The sequence below is a fragment of the Juglans microcarpa x Juglans regia genome, chromosome 2D (genome assembly GCF_004785595.1).
Source record: "Juglans microcarpa x Juglans regia isolate MS1-56 chromosome 2D, Jm3101_v1.0, whole genome shotgun sequence".
NCBI lineage: Eukaryota > Viridiplantae > Streptophyta > Magnoliopsida > Fagales > Juglandaceae > Juglans > Juglans microcarpa x Juglans regia.
This window is the reverse complement of record NC_054596.1, coordinates 493,665-518,367: the sequence shown is the minus strand read 5'-3', so window position 1 is coordinate 518,367 and position 24,703 is coordinate 493,665. Positions and strand designations below refer to the sequence as shown.

The 24,703-nt window shown below is 37.7% G+C and overlaps 5 protein-coding genes across 9 annotated transcripts; 4 read left to right on the top strand and 1 right to left on the bottom strand.

Moving 5' to 3' along the window:
* Window positions 1–1,836: 1,836 nt before the first annotated feature.
* On the bottom strand, window positions 1,837–4,315 carry LOC121249568 (exocyst complex component EXO70B1). The gene has a single exon (XM_041148284.1). It carries the CDS (start codon window positions 4,032–4,034, stop codon window positions 1,989–1,991), a length of 2,046 nt encoding a protein of 681 aa, XP_041004218.1. The 5' UTR covers window positions 4,035–4,315; the 3' UTR covers window positions 1,837–1,988.
* Window positions 4,316–4,897: 582 nt separating this feature from the next.
* Window positions 4,898–11,144, top strand: LOC121249565. 3 transcript variants are annotated; one of them, XM_041148280.1, is made up of 8 exons: window positions 4,898–5,402; window positions 6,801–6,963; window positions 7,378–7,578; window positions 7,652–7,897; window positions 8,615–8,762; window positions 9,084–9,315; window positions 9,448–9,738; window positions 11,011–11,144. In XM_041148280.1, coding segments are annotated over exons 1-8 (1,623 nt in total). In that variant the 5' UTR covers window positions 4,898–5,062; the 3' UTR covers window positions 11,013–11,144. The 3 variants fall into 3 exon arrangements, with proteins under 3 accessions (XP_041004214.1, XP_041004213.1, XP_041004212.1); XM_041148279.1 differs by lacking the exon at window positions 11,011–11,144 and adding an exon at window positions 9,841–10,092; XM_041148278.1 differs by lacking the exon at window positions 11,011–11,144 and having other exon boundaries at window positions 9,448–10,092.
* LOC121249567 (serine/threonine-protein kinase PBS1-like) lies at window positions 11,011–14,400 on the top strand. Of its 2 annotated transcripts, XM_041148281.1 has the most exons (5): window positions 11,011–11,144; window positions 12,057–12,262; window positions 12,425–12,614; window positions 12,908–13,296; window positions 13,880–14,400. In XM_041148281.1, exons 1-5 carry the CDS (start codon window positions 11,021–11,023, stop codon window positions 14,249–14,251), a joined length of 1,281 nt encoding a protein of 426 aa, XP_041004215.1. In that variant the 5' UTR covers window positions 11,011–11,020; the 3' UTR covers window positions 14,252–14,400. The 2 variants fall into 2 exon arrangements, with proteins under 2 accessions (XP_041004215.1, XP_041004216.1); XM_041148282.1 differs by lacking the exon at window positions 11,011–11,144 and having other exon boundaries at window positions 12,128–12,262; window positions 12,408–12,614.
* A 2,003-nt stretch (window positions 14,401–16,403) lies between these two features.
* LOC121249564 (probable protein S-acyltransferase 7) lies at window positions 16,404–21,414 on the top strand. Its single transcript, XM_041148277.1, has 5 exons — window positions 16,404–16,767; window positions 18,748–18,930; window positions 19,511–19,807; window positions 20,243–20,476; window positions 20,595–21,414. Exons 1-5 carry the CDS (start codon window positions 16,681–16,683, stop codon window positions 21,117–21,119), a joined length of 1,326 nt encoding a protein of 441 aa, XP_041004211.1. The 5' UTR covers window positions 16,404–16,680; the 3' UTR covers window positions 21,120–21,414.
* Window positions 21,415–22,414: 1,000 nt separating this feature from the next.
* LOC121249563 (double-stranded RNA-binding protein 5) lies at window positions 22,415–24,703 on the top strand. Of its 2 annotated transcripts, none has more exons than XM_041148275.1 (4): window positions 22,415–22,639; window positions 22,813–23,060; window positions 23,210–23,429; window positions 23,523–24,703. In XM_041148275.1, the coding sequence occupies exons 1-4, from the start codon at window positions 22,579–22,581 to the stop codon at window positions 24,518–24,520; spliced, it is 1,527 nt and encodes a 508-aa protein (XP_041004209.1). In that variant the 5' UTR covers window positions 22,415–22,578; the 3' UTR covers window positions 24,521–24,703. The 2 variants fall into 2 exon arrangements, with proteins under 2 accessions (XP_041004209.1, XP_041004210.1); XM_041148276.1 differs by having other exon boundaries at window positions 22,573–22,703.

Below are 24,703 nucleotides of genomic sequence, written 5' to 3'. Positions count from 1 at the left end.
TTCAGGATCGTGACCACCTAGTATCAAATCTTTTATTGTGCCTCTTACCATATATTTCTTTTGTTATGAATCCTCTTATATATCAATGTTGGTTTTTTAACGACTCGTCTTATCATGTCTCTCATTCTACTACTACATTTAAAAAAATTACAATAATAAAATAAAATTAGATGGTTAAAAGTGTTTCTCAATTCAAATGAATCCTTAAATGGTGTGAGAATCTCACACATCTCCAAATTTATCCAAGTGCACTGCTAGCTATCCACAATCATTGTCAATAGCATGGCTTCATTGGTCATGCTTGAAGATCATTGGAAGGGATAGAAATCGATGGGATGGGCAAAGGACAATGGAAGGAAAAAGTTGAGGAATGGAAAAGACCTGTTGAGGGGGGATAGTGGAGGTGGCGGATAAAGGAGAGAGAAAGTAGGTCACGAATGCAAGAGAGAACAATAAAGTGACGTAAAACTAGGTTTTTCATCAACCACTATTAAGGGCAAATAAAAAGGATCCAGAATAAAAGATTTTGAAACTTCTTTTTTGCCATTTCAAAGCGATGGGTTCTTCAACTTTCAAACAAAAAACTCTAATTTTATCATTTGTATAATGAGTTATTAAAGACTATAAGATACTGTAAAATATTCCTATTTATAATGAATTTATATCTGAAACGACTCATAAACGTAGGTTTTGTGTCGAATTACGTAAATCTGTGTGTCTTTTTCTCTATTTATATTTGCTTTATTTACTTTTAATTCACTACAATAGATATATGGACGTTGTACCACCACTCCAAATATTTATTGTGGGCTTCAAATGACACCGATTGAGGTCCGAACTGTCACCTTAAACGGAAAATACTCCTCCCTCTTCCTTTGTCCAAAGATTTTAAATTTTGTGTTGGATTTCATGCCAACCATTTTAATTTTGTGTTGTAATAGGTATTTCTTATTTGTTATCTCTTTATAATGTTCTTACGTGACCTTTTATTTTATTTTTTATTTTGGAAAGACTTATGCGAGCTCTTCTAATGTATTGGTCGAGGGCAAAGAAATTATTAGCTAGCTAGGCTAAGGGCTTTGAGTTAGCAGAGATCAGGCGCTATGCTAGCCCAAAATAGAAGGACATACCCCTGTTGAGTTTGTTTATAGAGGATTGTTAAAAACATAAAAGGATCATACGAATTGATGTGACACTTCACGTTTCCTTCTTCTTCTTCTCCCCTCCCTCTCCCTCTCCCTCTCCCTTTCTCCCATCTCCCAACCTTTTACTAACGTCGCCACCTCACATTCCTTGTCCCTCGCTGACGTCACTTTTTACTATAGCTCAGTCATCTTCCTCTCTCTCTAGCACCCCTCACCTTCCTCGCCCCTCGTCAGTGTTGCCCTTCAGCTTGTCGGAATGCCGTCGTTGTTGGTAAAACCCTTCACCAGCAGGTACGAGATTTTTTTCTCTCTCTCTATGTTCTCTCGATCGGGCTGAAGTTGTGAGGAACGGGGACGAGGGAAGTAAAATGAAAAAAGAAAAAAAAAAAACTCAACTGGCATGGCACATTGGTACCGTGTTGCGTTAGTTTGTGGGATATTTTGTATTTATAATATTTTTCTTTTTTATACCGATTGTTATAATCGAGTAAAGAGTTAAATAGATAAGTTTTGTACGAATATTTTATAAAAATAAAGTTGATCATATTAAAAAATAATATATTTTTTTATAGTTCTAATAATATATTTTTTTATAGTTCTTTTATCTAAAATTTACGTTTTTACAAAAAAATTGAATAATACTTATTTATTTGAAATTTGTACCAATCATTTAACAACAAAAAGAAAATAAACTCAACTAAAATTTGTAGAGCGCTACACCATATGTGTATATATATATTAACTCATAGACAAAATAAAAATATAAAAAATAAATAAATAAAAATTTAATCAACCCATTAATATTAACTCATACATCAAATCGATGCTTGTGGTTGTGGACCTCTATGGTCTCCTCCTGGCAGTCGACGCGGGATTCCCTTCAAATAGCTTGTCAAGGCAGTCTTCTATATCTTCAGGTTGGAACTTCACGTACTTCTCCGTTTGTCTCCCAGCTTGCAAGTACTGCGAGAATCTTCCTAAGAACGATCGGTACGCAGGAATCACCACCGCCGATATCGACACCCGAAGCTCCGACTGAAGTTGCTCGTCGCTGACCACCCAGGTGCTCTGCGTCTTGTGTATCTCGTCGAACATCTGGTTGAAGCTCTTGAATCTCTCCTTCAGAACCGGCTTCACCACCTTCCCGTTTACGTTCAACCCCTCGTGGTTCAGACAGCCCAATAGCTTATTCCACGTCTCTCTTTGGTAGTTCTTGTGGTACTGCCTCATATCCGACGACCGCTTGCGGCACCAGGTGTCGCCCATTAACCCATGGATCTCCGTGGACCCTTTTATCTTCTGTAGGATGTACCGCCCGTTGTTCATCATGAAGATGTTGCTCAAAGCCACGTCCTTATACAGCTTAGCCTTGCCTTCCAGATTGGAGTCCAACAATTCCATCACTCTCATCAACTGCGCCGAAAACGGGGACCTAGACTGGGTTTCGTTCTGATTATTTAGACTCTGCGTTTCATCTTCTAAATACTGTGGTCTGTTAATCGAGTCTGCACGTTCGATCTTAGAATGCTCTCTGAAGACTTGCTCCAAGGTGTCCTTGTACTCGCATGCGTATTTTAGGTAATTCATCGAGTAGCGAGTCAGGGGGTGGACCGCTCCTCCTGGTACCGGAGTTTTCCCCGTGTCGAACTTGATCGAGTTCTCGAGATCGCAGAACATAAGTATCGCCGTCTCTCCCAGACGGCAACGTGCCAAGTTTATCTCCGTCTTGAGGTCATCCCCGCACTCACCTTCAAACAGGGATTCCATAGATGGCATCAGATCTCGCAAGTTCTCGTACATGTCGAGGAACTTGAACAGCTTCTCCGCCGATCGCTGCTTCGTCATTGCCACGCCTTCGGCGAAGTCAAGAAGCTGTATGAGCACGCCGCGAGTGAGATTGCCAAAGAGGCTGGCGGAGATGGAGGGATGGTCCGAGAAGACCGCCTCGGCTAGGGCCTTCTCTCCGGAGAAGTACAGGGTGGCGCATTGCTTGAAGGCTTTGGTCCACGTGGCGATCTCCCGCTCTAGCGACTCCCATTGCATCCTCTGGACCTCGTCGATGCTGTGCTTCTCGAACCCTAACTGCTTGTGCAAGCTCTCTTCCAACTCGTTGCTCCTCGCCGCCATGTAAACCTGGCAACACTCAGATTCGTAGCCACCGGATATCATCTCCTTCGCCATTTTGTTCATACTTGACACGACATCGTCGGGGTACCCCGGGAAATTGATCATGTCTCCGGTTGATTCAGATTCCATCTGTAGCTGCTGATCTTGCCTCCCTTTCGTATTGGACCCGGTGGTCCGAGATTCTTCTAGGAGAAACCGGAATTCCTCCTCCAGAAACGACATGGCTCGCTGGTGAATGCCTCCGATGCGATTGAATATCTGAGAGCCGTGAGAGTCTAATTTCAATTGACGGAGGGATTTGGTCAGGTTGGATATACGATGCACAGCTTCAAGAAACGACAAGTCCTCGTCCGGATCACCGCACTGGGCTGCCCCCTCGAGCTTTGAAAGCTTGGCTTCCACGAGATCCAAGAACGTATCGATCAACTCATGAGGGATTTGTACGGGAACGACGTTTTCGTTTTCATTGTTGTCATCTGTATTAGAGGGGAGAGACGAGAGAAACTCATCGATATTCTCGGAAACCTTCAGGAAGTCGAGATGGGGATCGGACACAGGACCTGAAGATGCGGTCAGTTCTCCTTGGACAATCTCCTCATCATCTACATTGCGGTCGTCCTCTCCGACGTTCTCCTTTGGAATTCGATCGGTCTCAGAGGATTGATTTGCATCAAAAACAGCCTCTGTGTCCTCGCGGGGATTTGGGGGATGGTCCAGTTTACGGCCAAAGCTGGGGGAATTTTCTGGAAGGTTGGTCTCCATCGTTGTGGATTACGTACACACTACGATGTGAATCGTTAGGAAAAGGAGGGGCCCGGAGAAAGATAGATGCGGGGACGGAGGAGAATTATTCGAATAATATTTATTTTCATTTTTATGTTTAAGTTTTCATTTCGGTTTTGTTTTAGTTTTTCGGGGGGATTGAAATGGTCGTCGTTGCAGAGAGATGCGCGAGAGACAGAGAGGGGAATGTACGGACGTGAAATCACGTTGGAGATGATGGATTACGAGGGAGAGCGGAAGAGTCGCTTTCACATTTTTTTTTTTTTTTTGAGAAATGCTTCGGATCCCGAATTCGGGATCCAAAAAGATTCTGAATGAGATTTTTTTTTTCTTTTTAACTGAATGAAAAAATAATATTTTTTAAAGATGTTATAAATTTTTTATTTTTTTAAAAAATATTTATAATGATTAAAAAAATACATGAAAAAAAAAAGAAAAAAATTTATATCATTCGGTGAACTTTTGGGTCATGAATTTGGAATTCGTAGCAGTATTCTTTTTTATTTGGGTGCGGCTATTATGCCACTCCATCTTGACGCGGTCCATCTAGTATAAATTATTTTTTTAACATATTTAAATATATTTAAAAAATAAAAAAAATATATTAATATATTTAAAATCACTTCTTTAACTATTAAGTTAAAAAAAAAAAAAATTAACCTACAGTTAAAATGGAGGTGTCGAAAGAGTGGCCATGTTTTTTTTTTTCCATTGTTTGCAGAATTGGGCTTGGGTTCGGTTCAAATAGGCCCGTATGAATAGTATATTTAGTTTACGGACTCAAAACCCGGCCCATTCACGAGGAGTTTGTCTTGTCTTGTCGGCGTTCGTTCAAATCGGAATTTTGAGGATGATATCCACGGAAAAATTAAGCGTCTCTCTTCTCTTCAAAGTTCCAGATCCCCATCCATCAACTCAGCCAGGACTCGAGCTCAGCTCATGCTCAAACTCATACTCATACTCAAATTCGTACTCAATTTGCAAATTACTTGAACAGATAACAAAGCATGAGGTCTAACTATTCTTCCGGTGGATATAGAAGGAGACGAGTGTCCGTACGTTCATGTCTGATTCTGTGTGCCCTTTGTATTGCTCTTTTGCTATTGATGGTCGCTCTGAGACCTGTTGGTGATCCTCCCCTGGATGTTGATTTCCCCTCTCTTTCTCTTCGTGTCGTTGGCGGTGAGGCGGATATTCCGAATCCCGATCGCAGTGCAGGAAACAGAGCTGGGGAATCGCAGAAAAAGTGCGCCACGGTTGAAGAGATGGGAGAGCTCTTTAAAGGAGGGTTCTGGAAGGAAAGTCTCCGCGTCAGAACCATTATCCGGGAACACTTCGATTTAAATGGTACTTACTTTATTCTTTCTCCTCTTTTTACCCCTTGCTATTTTCCATTTCTATGTGATGTTCAGCTAGACTCTCGCTTTGTTTGGTTTCCAAGAAAACTTATATTTATGATAACAATGATATTAACGACATCTTTAACGGTTCATATGCGGTTATCGAGTGGTGTTGCATACTTGCATACATTTGAACTTGATTGACAGTAACATTATAGTTTGTCCTTTTATTACCGGATTTATATAACGTTGGTAAAAGCATATTTCGAAAAGCTTTAAGTATTTGCCTATCTAGTCCAAGTTTCACCCACTCTATTGTTTGTTACAAGTGAATGAGGATACGTCAGATTTTGTGAATAAGATCACGAAATGAAGGGGATACCGCGTTGGAGTTCTTGAAGTTTTAATTAAATAATTCAGATTTACCACTTAAATTATATATTAGTTTGACACGATAAAAATAAGGATCTTGTACTTAAAAATTTAAGTTAGATTTTTCTGAACAGTTCATCCTAGGTAGGTGTTTCCTCTTGTATACCATCTTGTGTACTTGGGCTATGCCTATTATATTAATACAATCGTTTACTTATAAATAAAGAAATAAAACAGATTTTTCTGAACAATTCACGCTGTAAATTTAAGAATTAGTTACCCTCAAGAATCTACAGAAATCCTAGCCCTGTTACAAGGACCCCACATGATGCTACAATAAAGGTTAGAGGCACTCAAAGAGTTATGGATGGGTGGATAAATCTGATTGCTTCCTAGTTTTTCACAAGAAATGTGAAGATCACGACATCTGAGTTAATCATCCCATTTAAATTAATCTCTAATCACGATATAGAATTATCCTGCTTTAGCTGTGGCTATCATCATGTCTGTGGATTTTTTAAGTATAAGATCTAATAATGGTCCCCTTCAAAATGGTAATACCTTGTTAGATTCCATTTTTGCCATCAGTTTCAGATTAATAGTCTCCTGCCACAGATACTTTAGTCGGCATAATGATCTCATTAGAAGTATGCACGGAAGAATTGTGGGTGAAAATCAGACAACGCCTCAAGAGCACATTGATTTCTATGCTTCTTCTAAGAGAAATTTGATTTGATTTTCCTTAATAACAGATTGTACATCTTCTGCCAAAAAAGAAATTGTTTTGAACCATTTCGATATGTTTATGCTTCAGATAGTATGTGGTTCCCTTTTTGCATATTCTTAAGTTGCATACAAAATTCTCTTGCATTTATTATAATCCCTAAATACCAATCCAGCAATTTTTTTGTAATTTCATTACTTCTCATTGAGTGCAATGGTTCAGAGGCATGGCATTTCTATGTTCTAAACTGGTGCTTTCTTGAGATTCACTTGTTGGAGTCAGAGGGTCACATGATTACTTTTATCTCAGGGGCCTCAAGAGTCCGAGTTCTTCCTCCAGAGCAGTTCTGCAGACATGGTTTTGTGTTGGGGAAATCATCCGAAGCAGGTTTTGGGAATGAAATGTACAAGGTCCTAACTGCTGCAACATTGAGCATAATGTTGAACCGGTCCTTGATCATCGGGCAAACCAGGCATATTGGTCTTTTCTCAAGCCTTTCTGTTTTGTGTTATAGAGTTGTCTTTATTATCCTCCCTGGTTACCACATGAATTCTCGAAAAAGCTAATGCTATGGGTTGTGCCCTTATCATCACTTTCATATAGTGTTATGGCTTCAAGTGTTGTACTGCAAGGTGTTCATTTTAGGCTCCATGTATGCTTTTAACTTTGTACAGTTTAACCAGTTAACTGAGATAGTGTATTCAAACAGAGGGTAAAGCTCTTAATTTGCCTTAGATTTGTTTTACTGTGTTCTGTTCACTTTCTGGGGGTTTTTGTTCTTCTTCTCGAGCCTTCATTTGGAATAGTATATACACATCCCAGGACAGAGTTGGATACATATCAATGCATTTCATTGATCTGATTGTTGCTTTGCTTCTGTTTTCAGGGGTAAATATCCTTTCGGGGATTACATTTCTTACTCCAACCTCACCTTAACCTTGAAAGAAGTCAAGCATTTATGGAGACGCAACGGTTGTGAGAGGATATATAGAAGGCGTCTGATAATGAGGACTGATGATTTTATGAAGCCATCTGAAACGAATGTCCTCTGTAGCAATTGGAGGAAATGGAAACAACCAATAATTTGGTAAACATTTTTGGTACTAATCTACCACTCATGGTTTGCTATCATCACTTGATCATGAACCTCAATGCTGCAGGTTCCAAGATACCACAGATGCTATGGCAGCTCAATTTTTCTTGAAGAACATACACCCTGAGATGAGAAATGCTGCTTCTAATTTATTTGGACAGCCAGAACTTCTCCAATCTCAGGCTAATGTGTTTGGGGAGCTGATGAGAGTTCTGATATCTCCTACAAAAGATGTCGAGGAAGCAGTCAATTGGGTAATTGGCGGGGGGGTGGATCCTGATATCTCATTGCACATGCGGATGCTTACAAATAGGTATTGCAACTTATAATCAATTCCTTGGCCGGGGACACTTACGGCTTAAAGATTTAGCCCCTGTTGGGTGGGTTGGGGTTGGCTTAAATCTGAGGTTCCGTTACAGTGTATTTGCATGTGCCTGTTTGCATGTATACTTAATGATTTATGACTGAGCTCCACATCATAGTTATCCAGTGTAATTCACTTCACATCACCGGATACAACCTAGAGCTTAGTAAGAGATTGAACCCTTACTAGAAGGAATAGTTCCTGAAACAGCTGGCCGCATATTTGCTTCAAATAGACACTGGATATTTCATTGAGTTTAACTATAATCAAACACCAACATCTAGTTTTCCTGTGTTGCTTCCGTGAGAATGCATGTGGAACTCCCTTGGATTTGAACTTTTTTAATCCTTTTTCTTGAAGGGGAAAAATATTAAGAAAAAAGAAAAGAAAAGATGCACTCTCTTGTTTGGAGTCGTAAAAGCCTTGTTTAAAACAAGTTTGGAGTCATCAAAGAAGTGCTAATTAATGAAAATCTTAAGTCTCTCTCTTCATACATTTTAAGAACCATAATATATAAAATGCTCCAGAAAAAAGTGTGTGCCCATACATAGAGGCATGCATTCACTCTTTCAATGGACATGATTAAAATGCTATGTATCGTCCAATCAGCTCAAATGTAAGATTTCAGTTGATTATTGATTCAGGTTCTTGCATTCTTTATTTCAGGTCCGTGAGAGCGGTATGGGCAGCATTGAATTGCGTGAGAAAAGCCATGCGCATGCAACACCTCACGTCAAGACCAAAAGTGGTTTTAGTGTCAGATAGCCCGTCTCTTATAAAAATTATCACACCACATTTGAGTGTATTTGCAGAGGTAATTTGATCTGTGTAGCAATCATAAAGCCTACACATCGCACTTGACATCAATATATTAAATTTCGACCCATTCCAAAAGGAAAAAAGAAAAAAAAAACTAAGTCCAGTAAAGTGTATACATGTCTTGTTACTTGTGTAACCATCACAACTTAAATACGCATTGGAGCTTTCATCACATTGTTCAACACACCACCTCCAAGTTGAGGCCTACTTGTTTACACTTGTAGCTAGTTTGACTTACCTTTAAACCCAAGATTGGTTACACCTTGCAAATTTTGAAGATTCTCATATAATTGTAATTCATCTGTTCTTTTCACAGGTGCTTCATTTTGATTTTGAGCTTTTCAAAGGAAATATATCCAGTGATGATAAAGGATTGCATAATTTAGATTTTAGAGTGAAGGATTGGGGCCCCGCACCTAGATGGGTTGCATTTGTTGACTTCTTTCTTGCATCACGTGCTAAGTATGCTGTTATCTCTGGGGCTCACAGGCGTGTTGGGACTACCTATGCTCAGTTAGCAGCAGCGCTGGCTGCAGCATACGGTCTTGGTATTTCTCAGCCCTTCATTCGTTGATCTTTATATCGAGATATATATATATATATATATATATATATATATATATATGCAATTGGATCTTATTTTCTGTCAAGTATTTAAACAGTTCATCATTATCTTTCAGGGGATAATTCTACTAGTTCAAGTTTTTCGTTCTTAAGCAGCTTCCAAGGTAATTTGTTGACGGAAGGTTTGAGGCTTCAGGTTGGGTGGGGACATGTCTGGAGCAGATTTGCTGGTTTGTTGAGTTGTCGTCACCAGCCCAATCAATGTGCTTTCACACCGCTTCTGCCTCCAGCTTGGTGGGATGGACTATGGCAGTCCCCCATTCCACGTGATATTCGAAGGTTGGCTGCGTATGGTGTCCAATTATCGGGTTTTGGAACAGTTGATGAAGATTATCTCCGGTCTTTCTGTAAGTCAAGAAAAACTGTCGTGAGAACCATCCCATTCGTACTGTAATTGTTGAGTTGTAACTTTTATTCATTTTTTTTTTTTTTTTTGTTTGTTTGTTTAGCATTGCAACTTTGACGATGAGAAATAGAATTTCCACTTCTCATAATGATAGCATTTCTCTTGCAAATGGACAGATGTGGCGCCATAGCATGAACTATTGAGGACCCAAATTTGTTTGTTTCTCAACTTATCACACGAGCACTAGAAAACATGTTATGGGAATGAGTAATGAGTATAATGCGAGTTGTGTTGCATGTTCCACTTTCAAGTCAAGGGATTAGAAAATTTTATTGTAACCGAGATATTTTCTGAATGCATTCTTTGCGTATTAATGGACTATCTCTTGCTTTACAACTCGAATTTCACGATTAAAAATATCATTTCTCATTTTAGAATATGTTTCCACTCCTATATCTCATTCATCTACAAGACAGAGTTAAATAGAAATAAATACAAAAATTAAATATGTAAATTAAATATGGACAATGCTTGGGTGTATACTAAATGTGCGTTCCAAATATGATGCACATAAGTGCAAAGGAGATTTTTAGTTTTAGTTTTTTTTTTTTAAATATATTTAACTACTAACAGAAAAAATAATATTAAAGTCGTTTTTAGTTTTATTTTAAAATTTGAAAAAATTGAATTGTTTATTATATTTTTTGTAAAAATTAAAAAAAATTATAATGATGAAATGAGATGAGATTGAAAAAAAAAAAACCATAATCCAAACGAGAAGATTACAGAGCAAAATAACTGCTGCGTTTTCAATTCGTAGCATTAAAAACAAAAACTAAAAACATACAAAAAATGGCATGTAATTGTCCGTGACAATTATTAAAGTCGGACTTGTTTTATTTTTTCTTGGACAAGAGATAACGTCAGGTTTATATAACAAGAACTTTTTTAAGTCGCTTCAAAAAAAAAAACTTTTTTAAGTCGTTGACATTCTGTCGAAACATCGTGGCGTGCATATATATACTATATTGGAAAACGTGCGTTCAGAAAAGGGGAGGATCCAGCATTGCCGTTTTCATTCGTTTACACGAGAGAGGTTTGCACACGCGTTATCCAACTGGAGCCCCGCAAAACTGTGTCATTCTTCTCCGTTATCTCAACGTAGCAAGTGTGATTGTTGTGACTCTTTTTTTTTCAATGGTACCTAATATATATTCTTGGATCTTGTTTTTGATCAATACATTCACGTTCTGTTTTGTTTTGTTATCGTCAGAAAATAGAGAATGGGTTGCCCTTGCTTTGGGTTGTGCAAGAAAGGGGAGGGGTCAAAGCTGAAGGCCGGCGAGAAGGCCAGAGAGGTTAAGGAGAATCGCAAGCCTGCAGAAAATGTTCCTCCATCGTCTTCTAGTTAGTTTCTTTGATTTATATGCAAATCGATTAACTTTTTCTTTTCGTTTCTTCCCATCATTCTTTTATTTCTTGATCTTATTTGGATTTATTGGGCTTGTATATGAATAAGGATGCATGATTACTTCAAAGAAACCACAAGATAAAAAGAATGGGAAATTAATTGACACTAGTTTGAAGATTGCACCTTTGGAGTTGGGCTTTCCAGGATCATGAAGCTTTTTCTTACGTTGTTAAGGGATTAAAGAGTATTGAAACAAGGACATCAAAAGCAACTTTATCCTAGGGATGGTAGTTATTCATCTCAGTTGTTTTGGAAATTGTGAATGAAACACTCATTGGATATACATCTTTTTTATCAGTAGAGTGGAGATGATTGGTTCTTGAAGCTTTAATTCTGGATCTCGAATAAAGCTCTTCTCCAAGCACACTAACTATAAGGCGACAAAACCCAGACTTAAAAACTCGGGCATCCATTAATCATATTTACACATGAAACACTTTCTTTGGCTCTTTCCCTCTAGTGCCAACGTGTTGTAACCCCAAGTTGTTCCTCTTTGTTTCTAGTAATACCTCTTCCTTGTCTGGGGCCTGTTCTCCTTTGAATCCATTCATAGATGAGTTTCGATAAAAGCCAATCACTTGTTTTCAGGCGAATTACAAAAGCATTATTGAAGTATATTCCAAAATCAGTGACTAAAATAACAACAATACTGATTATAGATATAACTTTGGGAAAAAAAAAACACAGAACATGATGATTTGATTGTGATTTTAGCTTGTACGTAGGACCATGATTTATTTTGTAGAGAGCTAAAAAGGTTTTGGGAAATATGTTGAGTCAAATTGACATGATAAAGTCTTCCCTGTACTTAAAGATGTGCTTCATCTGCTTGTTTATGGAAGTTGTAGAAGTCAATGTGCTCGGCTCAAAATTCAACAATGAATCGAGATTGCAATTGCACGACACAAAAGATGAGTCAAATAATCCTGCCAAGTCTCCAACATTCACCTATCGAGAGCTTGCAACTGCAACAAAAAATTTTAGGGACGAAAGTTTCATCGGAGAGGGTGGATTTGGGGTTGTGTACAAGGGGAAGTTAGAGAGCATTGGTCAGGTAAAAATTTTTTGATGATATGCTTCTTGTTCTGGACCACATTCTCTTTAAAGAGTGACCAAATTTTTTATTTTCTCCATATCCAATCTTGTTCCATGGTTGATCTATTCTTTTTAATTATTATAATTACTTTTACATGATGAAGGTGGTGTTAATTAGCAGGTTGTAGCTATCAAGAAGCTTGACCATTCGGGTCTCCAAGGGGACCCAGAGTTTCTGGTGGAAGTTCTCATGCTCACTCTTATGCGTCACCCTAACCTCGTTACTTTGTATGGTTACTGTGCTGAAGGGAACCAGCGTCTTCTTGTATATGAATACATGCCCTTAGGATCCTTGGAAGAACACCTCCATGGTAATATTTTAGATGCCTGTGGTTCTGGTTTTATCAAACAATATATTGTTTTTTTATATGTCCACCATATAAAAAACCTAGGTTGCATTTACAATGGGATAACACGAGAGAGTTTAAGCTACATTTACAGTAGAGCAGCTGTAAAGACATAGTGACACTTCTACAGACCAATGTAGTACAAAATATAAGTGGGGGCAGATTGTAATTAACATTACTTGTATTCTGCTGAACTTTGTCACTCATCATTTCTTGATTACCTATTTTTCAACTGATGATCCTATGATTCTCTGCAGATCGTCCACCAGATAAGGAGCCTTTAGACTGGAACACGAGGATGATGATTGCTGCTGGTGCAGCCAAAGGATTGGAATTTCTGCACCATCAAGCACAACCTCCTGTTATATTCAGGGACTTGAAATCATCTAATATATTATTGGGTGAGGGCTTCCACCCAAAACTTTCTGATTTTGGGCTTGCAAAGTTTGGTCCAAGTGGTGATAAGTCACATGTCTCCACCAGGGTGATGGGCACCCAAGGTTACTGTGCCCCTGAATATGCTACAAGTGGAAAATTGACAATGAAATCTGACATCTACAGTTTTGGGGTAGTTTTGTTGGAGTTGATTACCGGACGTAAAGCACTTGATGTCAGCCATGGCCGTGATCGACAACTTGTTGAGTGGGTAATTCCCTTGATGTCCATCTCGATTTTTATCAGTTTGCTTAAAGAATTACATTTTGTTTTAGATTCTCAGAGGAAATTTTTAATTGCCCTTTCTATTTAGAGCAGTCTGTCAGTAAAATCAGCATAGCTACATGCGCATGCCTGAGGAAGTAATCACCTTTATAAACAAACTTGCATGGCAATGGCAAATTTCCAACCGATTATGATGAGTGAATATGCATAGTATCACTGCATTCGGTTGTATATTTGATCTTTCTCCAGAGGACTACAGGATCTATTGATCTTTTCTTGTCTGCTTGATGCCTTTGTTCATCTGTTGAGTGAATTCTAATTGGTTTGTGCCACTGAGTTTATAAATTCTGTCAATTAGAGGCCATGATAAATAATAAAAAAAATTTGTGTAGCATCATTAGTTGCAAACCTGCTGCTTTAACAGTATTCATCTTGGAGGTTTCCCGTGCCTAAAGCTTACTATGTTATTATCCATTTAGTATCTATATATGTCCATATTAGTTTTACACAAAATATTTATTTTTAAACTCATAAGGTGTCTGAATTATTCGCATTCCTTGTGTATTTAGGCACGTCCTATATTCAATGAACGCAATAAATATGTGCAATTAGCAGATCCATTGCTGAGAGGTCAGTTCTCGGAATCTGTGTTGAAGAAGGCTGTAGATGTGGCAATCTTGTGTCTCCAAGAAAAGGCCAATAATCGGCCTTCCATGCAGGATGTGGTGGCTGCCTTGAATTATCTGGTGTCCCAAAAGTATAGCACAAATAAGGTTATCAAGGCTGATATTAAGGGCACTGAAGATAACTCTCCAAATGAAATAGATATGTTGGATAAGGGCATAAAAAGGGAGCAAGCTGTTGCAGAGGCCAGGAGTTGGGGAGAGACTTGGAGAGATAAACGACGTCAAAGTACACAGACTAGTCCTGATGGCTTATAAATGCAGTTGATCCTGAGCCTCCATATGTAATTTAAGTGAGAAAAAAAAAAAAAAAAAAAAAAAAACAGAAAGAGAGAGAGATTGATTGGTCTAGAGTGGTATAGGAACATGATAAAGCATTGCTGAAAGCCTGAAACTATTGCTCTTTTCGAAAGCTCTCTCTCTCTCTCTCTCTCTCTCTCTCTCTCTCTCTACATTAATCTACATACATACATATATATATATATATATATCTTTCGTCAGATTTATTAGTAAGCTCATACAATGATTGCCGATCTGATCTCTAGTAGATGTAGGCACTGTTCTTAACCCTTCACCATGTCTGTATAATTCCCAATCAACTAAGTACTTCAGCTGCAAGCTGTCAAAATGCTCCATTGCTTTCAAACATAAAGGAATCAGATTCTTCCTTTAGCACATCATGATGTCTTTTGACACTCTTTGTGGGAAAGTTTCAAACTAGTGGAGACTAGGAATGTTCTCTGTGGAGTGCCATTTTATGATGTTAGAGCCAGCCAGGCAGTACTAGCGATAATATATTATAATACTCGCTTGTATTGAGTTTGCCAAAGAAAATTAGGATCCAGAAGGCCGTAAAACATGCATGACTTGCACGCACTCATCTATCATGGCCTCTAAATTAGATATGAATCACACCAGAAAATTCTACAAACTGCTGCTGCTGCATGCATGAAACTAGTCGGGTTGACATAACAATTACCACCTACCTATATATTAATATTCTCCTTTTTATTTATTTATTTATAAAACTCACCAATCCATTCCATGCAGCTAGCGGCTTCTCTCTCTCTCTCTCTCTCTCTCTCTCTCTCTCTCTCTCTCTACATATATATATATATATATATATATATATACACACACAAAAGTAGTACTACGTACTCATGTATAGACCGCAACCTAATATTGAACCACCAAGTTTATGTTGACGTAATGGATAAGTATTAACTAAAAGATTACAAATAGCCAATTAGGATGATTGAAGTTGAAGTTGGCTACAACTACAAATTACAGTTAAGATTCGTTTATTTTCACAACTCCTTTCAATTTATTTCAGATCATTTACTTATTACAACTTTTTTAAATTCTCACATTAAATAAAATAAATAATTCAAAATTTTAAATCTCAAAATAAAAAGAATATTAAAAAATATTTTATAATAATATTTTATTTAATTTTAACTCATTTCATCTCATCTATAAAAACAAACTAGATCTTAAAGATTACAATTCAAGCATCAAATATTTAAGACTGCAGCTAAATTAGCTGTTGACTTTGTTATCCACTAACCAACAAATTATTGGGAGGTTGCTTTTGATATATGCTATATATGTTATTATGTTGTGCATGCGTTAAATACGTACAACTGTCAACACCCTCTTCGATCTGTTAACTATCTAAATCTAGACGGAAACGGAGTGAGATACACCTGTGGGGTCAAATAAAATTTAAAAATTCAAATATTGAGAGCAAAGGCTGTAATTTCAGATGGATTAACGGCCGTTTGCATTTAAAATTTATTTTAATTCATTTTATTTTATCGTTATAATTTTTTTTAAATTTTTATATAAAATATAATAAATAATTTAATTTTTATTTTACTATTCATAAATCATCTCAATCTATTTTAACTCATCTTTAAATTCAAATAAGAGTATTGATAATGTGCATATTTAAATTGTTATGCATTAAATTATACATCTTTAAAATTTTAAAAAATATTATTCACTCTTTAAATATTATTTTATTATTATTTTTTTCTCTCGTATCCTTTCTCTCTCTCTAGCAACGCAAATAAAAAAATTAAAAAGGACCAATGATATTGATAATTATTTATTTGAAATACATAAAAAAAAAATTTGACAATTACTTATTTACTTATTTACAAATTTGGAGAACATAATTTATGAATTTTACACTATTAAATGGTTTGTTTTTTAAATCATAAATCAAAACATTAAATATATTAAAATTTATATATCTCAAAATTATTTTCAAGATTTTCAAAGTAAAAGGAAAAAGGACATCGCTGTCGAGTACCACCCATCCTAACCCGTCCTTCTATCTCACGGCCCAATCGCATTCCCCCACGTGACACCTTCCCTGCTGTAAGCAGTAAGTACCCAAGTAAAGTTCCACACACGCACATCATCACCATCGAAGCATCTCCCTCTCTCTACCCAAACCCTCTCTCGCTGCCAACAGCCTACCCTCATGTCCAGTCGGCGAATCCCCAAAAACTAGCCGTTTTGCTCGCCGGACTATGACGTGTCCTTGGCCCCGACTTCCAAACCATAGAAGCGAGCAATTGGAGCTCGTTACTTCCCCTCCTTAGTTTTATGCATTTTAAAAGAACCCTTAGCTGAGAGGCCGAAAGAGATATATACATATACCTATATATACACACACTATGTACGTGGTTCCTCCACCTCAGAGATCCGATCCGGAATCCGGATCCACTGATTTACGTATTTACCAAGCTTGGAAAGGCAGCAATGTAAGTTTTCCAGTTCAATTGCCCTACGATTTTATATCAGTTTTTTTTTTTTATTTTTTTTATTTTTTATTACTTTGAATGTGTATATTACTCTGTTCATCGTTTTTGTTATTGTTATTACTATTTTTAGTTTTCGTATACTATCATTTTTTTTTTGTATGGATCTTTGGATTAAATTCCTGGTCGTTGTTGTTGGTCAGAAACAGCGTTTTTCTTTCTTTTTTATCATTTAGAAGCTGAGTGAATTATTTCCTCTCTATTTCTTAAAATGAAAAATAAATTTTAGCCTTGAGAGCATAAGGCCCTTTGCTTTAGTGCTCCTGTTTTGGAAAACTAAGGGTGTGTGTTTAGTACTTTTAGACTGATTTCAGTCGCACCTCTTTTTTTCTTTTTTTTTTTTTTTTTTTTTTTTTTTTTTTTTAATGTAAGTATTTCTGCGTCACTTTCAATTAAAAACCACGGAACTTTATCGTAGATGTTACCAAATGCTGAACAGATCATCTCAGTCAGCGGTTATTGAACTACCAATTTTTTTGCCTCAATGTGTATAATTATATATTTGACATCAACAAATACATGAATAGCAAGAAAGCAAAGCCTTATTTTCAGAAAGATAACTAAAGAGAACAGAGAAAAAGATAGCGTACATGCGCGTTTGAATGATTCTATTTTAGCATATGGCTGTTGGACCAAGCTGCTGAGGTGTGGCTCCAGTTGTGCCTTTGAAGTTATTGGGCGACTGTAATTTCTTTTAAGTTGTTCCTTAGAGTAAGGAAGGTCTTTTTGTGACGAAATTGTATAAGACTGATGAACCTAGTAATGTTTTAGATAAACTATTAGTAAGAACTTAACATTGATCTATACATGGTATTTGGGTTTAATTGATTTTCCATTTACTCGCAATGCTGAGTTGAGACAACATAGAAAACTTTTAGGAGATAAGGAAGATATCCCTTACTCACGATCCTCGCCATTATGCGGTTCATTGAAACCATCTCAAATGATTCCTTTCAAATAATAAGAATTTTCTAGCCCTGTAAATTCTTGAATCCGGTAACTTCAATTATGTTCTCAAGAGTCTCTAATCATGTTTTCCACCTTCATTTAGCTTTACAAAGCCATTTTCTTCATTTCATGGCATTTTTTTAGAGTTTAGTAGCATGGGTAGGCTTGGGTTTCCATTTATCAAAAGAAAAGGTAGGTTTGGTACACGAAATGGTTATTCCAATTTCTTTAATTGGAATGTCCATTTCTATAGACATTCATATTCTTTTATTTGGTGACGATAGATAAGTTTTACACAGGAATTAAAGTAAAATTCCTTAAATATCCAAGCCCCACTATTTTTTTTTTTTTAAAATCACTTTTCAAAAGTTTTGAACCCTAAAATAATAAAACAAAAAACAAATCACAGCTTTTTACCGAGATTGGTGCAACCACCCCCAGGGCATTGGGGTTGGAAAACACCAGCCCCAATTTCCACTCTAGGTTGGTTTCGATCTGGATTCTGAATTGTGGTTGACCAAACCCGCCACTTTGTAGCGGTGGCCTCCTCCCAAATATCAGAGATTTTTTTAAACTTTTATGAGTTTATTTTTTAAAAATTGCATTCGTTGCCCCGAAGGAATGGTATCACTCTCACTTTTCAGAGGAATAGCTATTCCTCATTTTGAGGAATAGCTATTCCCTTTGCAGTAGCTATTTTTCAAAAAGCCTAAACAAACTATGGAATAGGAATACCTATTCTATTCTAGGGGCCCATTTTGTGAAACAAACGTGTTCTTGGCATTATTAAATTATTCAAATTTTCAGCCAGAGCCATTCTCTATTTTGATCTTTTGTTTTGGGGTGAGTGGGTGAGGGTTAACCGAAGTGCTGTTGATATTTTAGTTTTGACACTTGAAACTGTTTTTGGATGTGATAGAAAAAATAATTCTATGCTTCTACTGAGGTATCTGTTGTTTCATTTCTCTTTTGCAGATATTTTTCCTTCAGGGAAGGTTCATATTTGGACCTGATGTAAGATCGCTGGGATTTACCATATTCCTTATTGTTGCTCCAGTTGCAGTTTTCTGTGTCTTTGTTGCCAGAAAACTGATGAATGATTTTTCACATCACTTGGGAATATCTATAATGGTTGTTGCTGTTGTGTTCACAGTATATGTGAGCTCTCTCTCTCTCTCTCACACACACACACACACACACACACAGAGCTTATTGCCTTCTTTTACAGTTTTGTTGTCTTCCAAAATTTTTATGTTCTATTACATATCATAAGGACCAGTCTGCTTTTGGAATTCTTCATACTCATGAGATTGATTTAAATTCTGCTAATTGAATAGCTTTGTTAACTTTTCAATATATGATTTCTTTTCCCATTTTAGCAGCAAGTATTTTGTCTGTTCACTTGACCATGGACTGGGGGGTACCTTGTCACAAAAGAGAAAGTGACTAATTATTTTCTTTCATCTTTTGGTTTGATCTTGCACGGGCAAGTTTTATATTTGCTACACTTTTAACAATATTTCTTATACGCACATTCAACTTTTCCAGCAAATCACACTCCTCCCTCTATCTTACAAATAATAAATAATGGGTATAGTTAGTACTCATTAGTATGCCAGGCCTCCAAAGGGCACACAACTTAAGATGCTTCCCAGGGCGCTACTAACCTCTAAATACCGAGGACTAACAGACTTTTGGCATACAGAATACTTAGTTGATTTAATTCTTTATTTTTCAGGTATTAGTTCTTCTGCTGCTGACCTCTGGAAGAGATCCTGGTATAATTCCACGCAATGCGCACCCTCCAGAGCCTGAAGGCTTTGATGGGAGTGTAGAAGTTGGGGCAGGCCAAACTCCACAGTTGCGTTTACCTCGCATTAAGGAAGTAGAGGTTAATGGGATGGCTGTAAAGATAAAATACTGTGATACCTGCATGCTTTATAGACCTCCTCGCTGCTCGCACTGCTCAATTTGCAATAATTGTGTGGAGCGATTTGACCACCACTGCCCATGGGTTGGGCAGTGTATTGGGCTGGTAAGTGATCCGTTCCCTGATGTCATTTTTATATTTCCCTTTTCTGAAAATCTATTTTATCTTTATTATGTAATTTTTTTTGGACAGTGGAGTAGCACTGATAAAGCACAGGCATCGATTGTTTTCATAGGAGTTGCACTAATAAAGCATAGCATCATTTGTTCATGGATGGGTAGTTTTTTGTATTAGTTTGGGATAGAGATTGTTTACTTATCAAATTAGTTTGGGAGATAGATGGTTGTATTTTGTTTATCTTCAAAATTTCTCGTCATAGCAAAGGGATATAATTATGTGGACACAAATCAAATGAGCTCGAATATGCATCCTATGAGGTAGCCAGATCTGAATCCAAACACCACCTCAACATAGGCTGATAAGAGCTGAAGCTCATCTGGTTACTTGTCTGTATCTGACAACTGGTGATTCTGGTTGCAGCGAAATTATCGATTCTTCTTCATGTTCGTCTTCTCAACGACCCTTCTTTGTGTATATGTCTTTGCATTCTGCTGGGTTTACATCAGAAGGATCATGGGAGGAGAGCAGACCACCATCTGGAAAGCAATGGTCAAAACACCGGCCTCCATTGTGCTAATAGTTTACACTTTCATATGCATGTGGTTTGTTGGTGGCCTTACTGCCTTCCATTTATATCTCATCAGCACGAATCAGGTAAGATACCCGATAATTCTTCATGTCACAATCCCTTAGTGTTGAGCTCTATATGCATGCCTGAAATAAATTCCCTTGTTAGTAACGACAAGTTTCTACTTATCTGTCATTTTTGCAGACCACTTACGAAAATTTCAGATATCGATATGATCGACGAAGTAATCCTTATAACAAAGGTGTGGTGGAGAACATCAAGGAAATATTTTACACGAGCATTGCCCCATCCAAGAACAATTTCAGAGCAAAGGTGCCGAGAGAAACTGGGTTACCTGCTAGGTCAGTGGGTGGGGGTTTTATGAGTCCAAACATGGGGAAAGCTGTGGAGGACATTGAAATGGGCAGGAAAACTGTGTGGGGAGACATGGGTGCCGGGGTAGATCATTGCGAAGGGCAACTTGGAAACAATGAACGCGTGAACATAAAGGATGGTGAATTAGGTGAAATCTCTTCAGATGTAAGGATGATGGTAGAGGACCCAGGGGAGCGTTCCGCAATACATCCCCGGCGATCCAGTTGGGGAAGGAAAAGTGGAAGCTGGGAAATGTCACCTGAAGTTCTTGCTTTGGCAGCTAGGGTTGGGGAACCAAATCGTAATGGTGGGAGTAGCAGCGGTGGCTTGACAACCGAGAACCGACATTCATAGTCAATGAGAGATGGATCAACTGGACTTAAAAAAATGAAATTGAATTTGATTTGGTTGGTATGGAGTGGGCTCATTGAGGTTTTCGCGATTGGTCACTGAACTCGTGCGTTAAGATTATGTGCGATATGGGGGAACTTCGCTAGATTTGGGGGGGTGGGTTGGTCAACTCTGGTTTGTCCTTTGTGATTTTAGGAAGGAATGGTGTGTTGTTGGTGTGAGTGAGCTTTCCGTCAGTCATGATTTTGTAATACATTTGTGGAGTTAGTTAGCAGCTAATCGTATTGCATTTGTGGAATTAGGCTGTATATTGTTTTGGACTTTTGATGTGTATGACCAGGAAAAAAAAAAATATCTGTTTTCTTCAACTTTTGAAAGAAATATGTTTTAAATCCCAAAATAATTTTTCATCTAATTACAGGTGGGTCTCATTTTTCAAAACTTTTAAAATCTTTCTCCTACGAAGTAATTTATGTAAAATTTCAATTATTGAAAAAAAAAAAAAAAATCTGTTGTCTCATTAAAGTTTTTTAAACAAGACAATCAAAAACTGATTATTCTAGTTTAAATTTCTGGGATCCATTATAACTTTTAAAAAATAAAATATAAATTAGTTTTTAGCACATTTATGTGAAATATTTTCATATCAATTGTGTGTTGTTTTAAAAATAAAATTTCTAAATATATTATTATCTCAGGCCATAAAATAAAATTTTCCTTGAAGATTTTAAGCAAAAAAAGAGAATATAATACTGCCATGTTTTCTTCTTTTTCAAACCCGACATTTCTTCTATCCCTGAAACGTTAAAATCGACATTTCATTTCATTTATTGAAATCACAACAGTTGCGTTCCGAGTGTGGGGAATGAGTTTGACCTCGTGGATCCCAAGTCATTTTTGTAATTTTGTAATATCTGTCTGACTGAGAAGGTAACTGCCCAGTCAACAGAACGCCTGCACCAATAAAGTCAAACTGGATGTTACCTTGCCATTTGCAAAACTAAACTATCAAAGTCTGTCTTGTCTGTCTTCGTTTTTCTCTTTTTTCTTTTTTTCTTTTTCAATGATGTTAAAAATGCTGTCTTATTTATAACAACTTGTTTTATATCTCAGGGAGTGTTACCATTTATGTAATCCGATCAAATCTAGAACGGTGCAAAATGTCATGACCACCCCATCCCCCATGAGCCGAGCTGGATTTGGCTCTCACTGCTACAAAACTCAGCTATATTGAGAAAAATATTTAGTACAAATAAAAACTGTTAAGAATCAGCCCTCTTTAGTCTTTCCCTTCCGGGTTAAAAAAAAAAAAAAAAAAAAACACTCGTAAAGATAGAAGAGAAAAGGAGCCTGTAAAAAGCTTTTTTTTAATAGCTTGGACCTCCATTTTGACATTTTTTACTTTAAAACTTTTATTTCTTCCTCACTGTCTCACAGATGACATTAAGTATTACTCCATGAGATGCTCTGTCCTGAAAGACGAGTCCTATGCCAATGTAGGAGTGAGAAATCAGGCGAAGTAGGTGGGTTCCTTGATTTTGTCTCAGATTCCTGGGGTTTAATTCATTTCCTTAACTCTTTCTTTGGGTTCGTATCTACTGTTCCTTTTTTCTTTCCTCACCCTTTTAGGATAATGGGAATGGAACGGATTCATGCGGGTTTGATTGGTTTGTTGTTGATTGGTTTTTCATGGCAGATATGTATAAAAATCAGCTGCAGGAATTGGCACAGAGAAGCTGTTTCAACCTTCCTTCTTATGCCTGCATCAGAGAAGGGCCTGATCATGCCCCAAGATTCAAAGCTTCTGTGAATTTCAACGGCGAAATCTTTGAAAGCCCGAGTTATTGCACCACATTAAGACAGGCAGAGCATGCAGCTGCTGAAGTAGCTCTCAATGTCCTGTCCACGAGAGGCCCTGCAAGGTCTCTAACTGCAAGAGTTCTTGTAAGTTTCTCTGGTAACGAGCTCTCTAATGTACTTTGATTTTGATTTTTGCTACTTGAATGGTTGGTTGTCTAGAAATATAAGCTTACCCATTCGTCTCTTCTTTAGTTTTCCTCATTTTATTTCCTCTATTGTAAAATCCTATGAAGGATGAAACTGGGATTTACAAGAACCTCCTTCAAGAAACTGCTCATAGAGCTGGACTAAACCTTCCTGTATATACCACTGTACGATCGGGTCCTGGCCATGTCCCAGTATTCACTTGTACCGTTGAGCTTGCTGGTATGAATTTTACTGGTGAACCAGCCAAAACAAAGAAGCAAGCAGAGAAGAATGCTGCAATTGCAGCTTGGTCTGCCCTAAAAAAAAGTAAGTTTTTATTTCACTTGTAGCTTTTTTTAATTATTATTAATTATTGAGATTTCCCATAACAAGTATATGTCATTGCACATCTTCATGCAGTGCCAAACTTGGTTTCTTTCGCTAATAGAGAAGCAGACATTAGTGAAGAACAGGATCCGGCAGTTGTGGCAAGGGTTCTGTCAAATTTCAGTCCCAAAGATGAATGCAAACATATGAGGAGGAGGGATCAGAACCAAACAAAGAGGAGAATGGTCAGGGCTCAGAGAGACATAAGTTGGGGTTCTTCATCCTCATCTAGTAACCATATGCAGAAACAGCCATGGAGGCTTATGGATCTGTTTATGGACTCTGTCCCAGAAGGTCCACTTAAAAAACAGAACTGTTTTGTATCTCTTCTGCCTCCTCCCCCACCTAGAACAGCTTCAAAGATCTTACCACCAACTTCACCTAGAGACAGTCCATCTCCTTATCCATCAAATAGGCCTATTCCAGTAAGAGTCAGGGGTAGATCACAAATTATTACTCCTCCAATTGAAGAGCATCAAAGGGACGAAGAAGAGTGGCTCGGTGGGAAATCAAATGTAATTAAGAAACCTACAGAAACTGAAGGTCCAAGCAATTCAAATTCAAGTTCTGCCCACGGGGCAAGTTCAATATACAGGCAATTTCCTTTGTCCAGTACAGGGAAGATGGCGGCTATAATGCTTGGTAACACCGCTCAACATGAACAAAGCCACATCACAACAAGGCCTTTCGGTTCGCGAGATCCATCTAGATTGGCAACAACTCCAATCAAGGCACCCAGTACTGGTGCCACCATGGCCGGGACTATGTACACTGGACGGTTCAGTCCTCACAGGATTGCCCCAGCAGTTAATATCAGATCAGTGATCCCAGTTTGTGCAGCACCACCACCAATTATCCGACCTTCAAATCCCCCAGCAGTAAAAGAAACTTCACCTTCAGCTTTAAGTCCTTCTACTTCAATATTGCCCACACCAACAGGAGAGGGGCTCTCATCATCTAGCTCGAAGTTGAACAAGCCACAGTTGGGCGAAACTCAGCTGGGTTCTGAGTTCAACAAGCTACAGTTATGAGGTACACAACGTGATAATCGTATTATACAGCCTGCCTAAGCATTTTCTGTCACTTGTTTTACGTTATTGGTTGTTATCTAAACTTTAGGTATTGGCCCTTCGAAACCATAGTTTTGTCTCATGGGCCTATGGTGAGATTTTGTAAAAGATGATGATATAATACAATTTTCACCTTGACGTGTA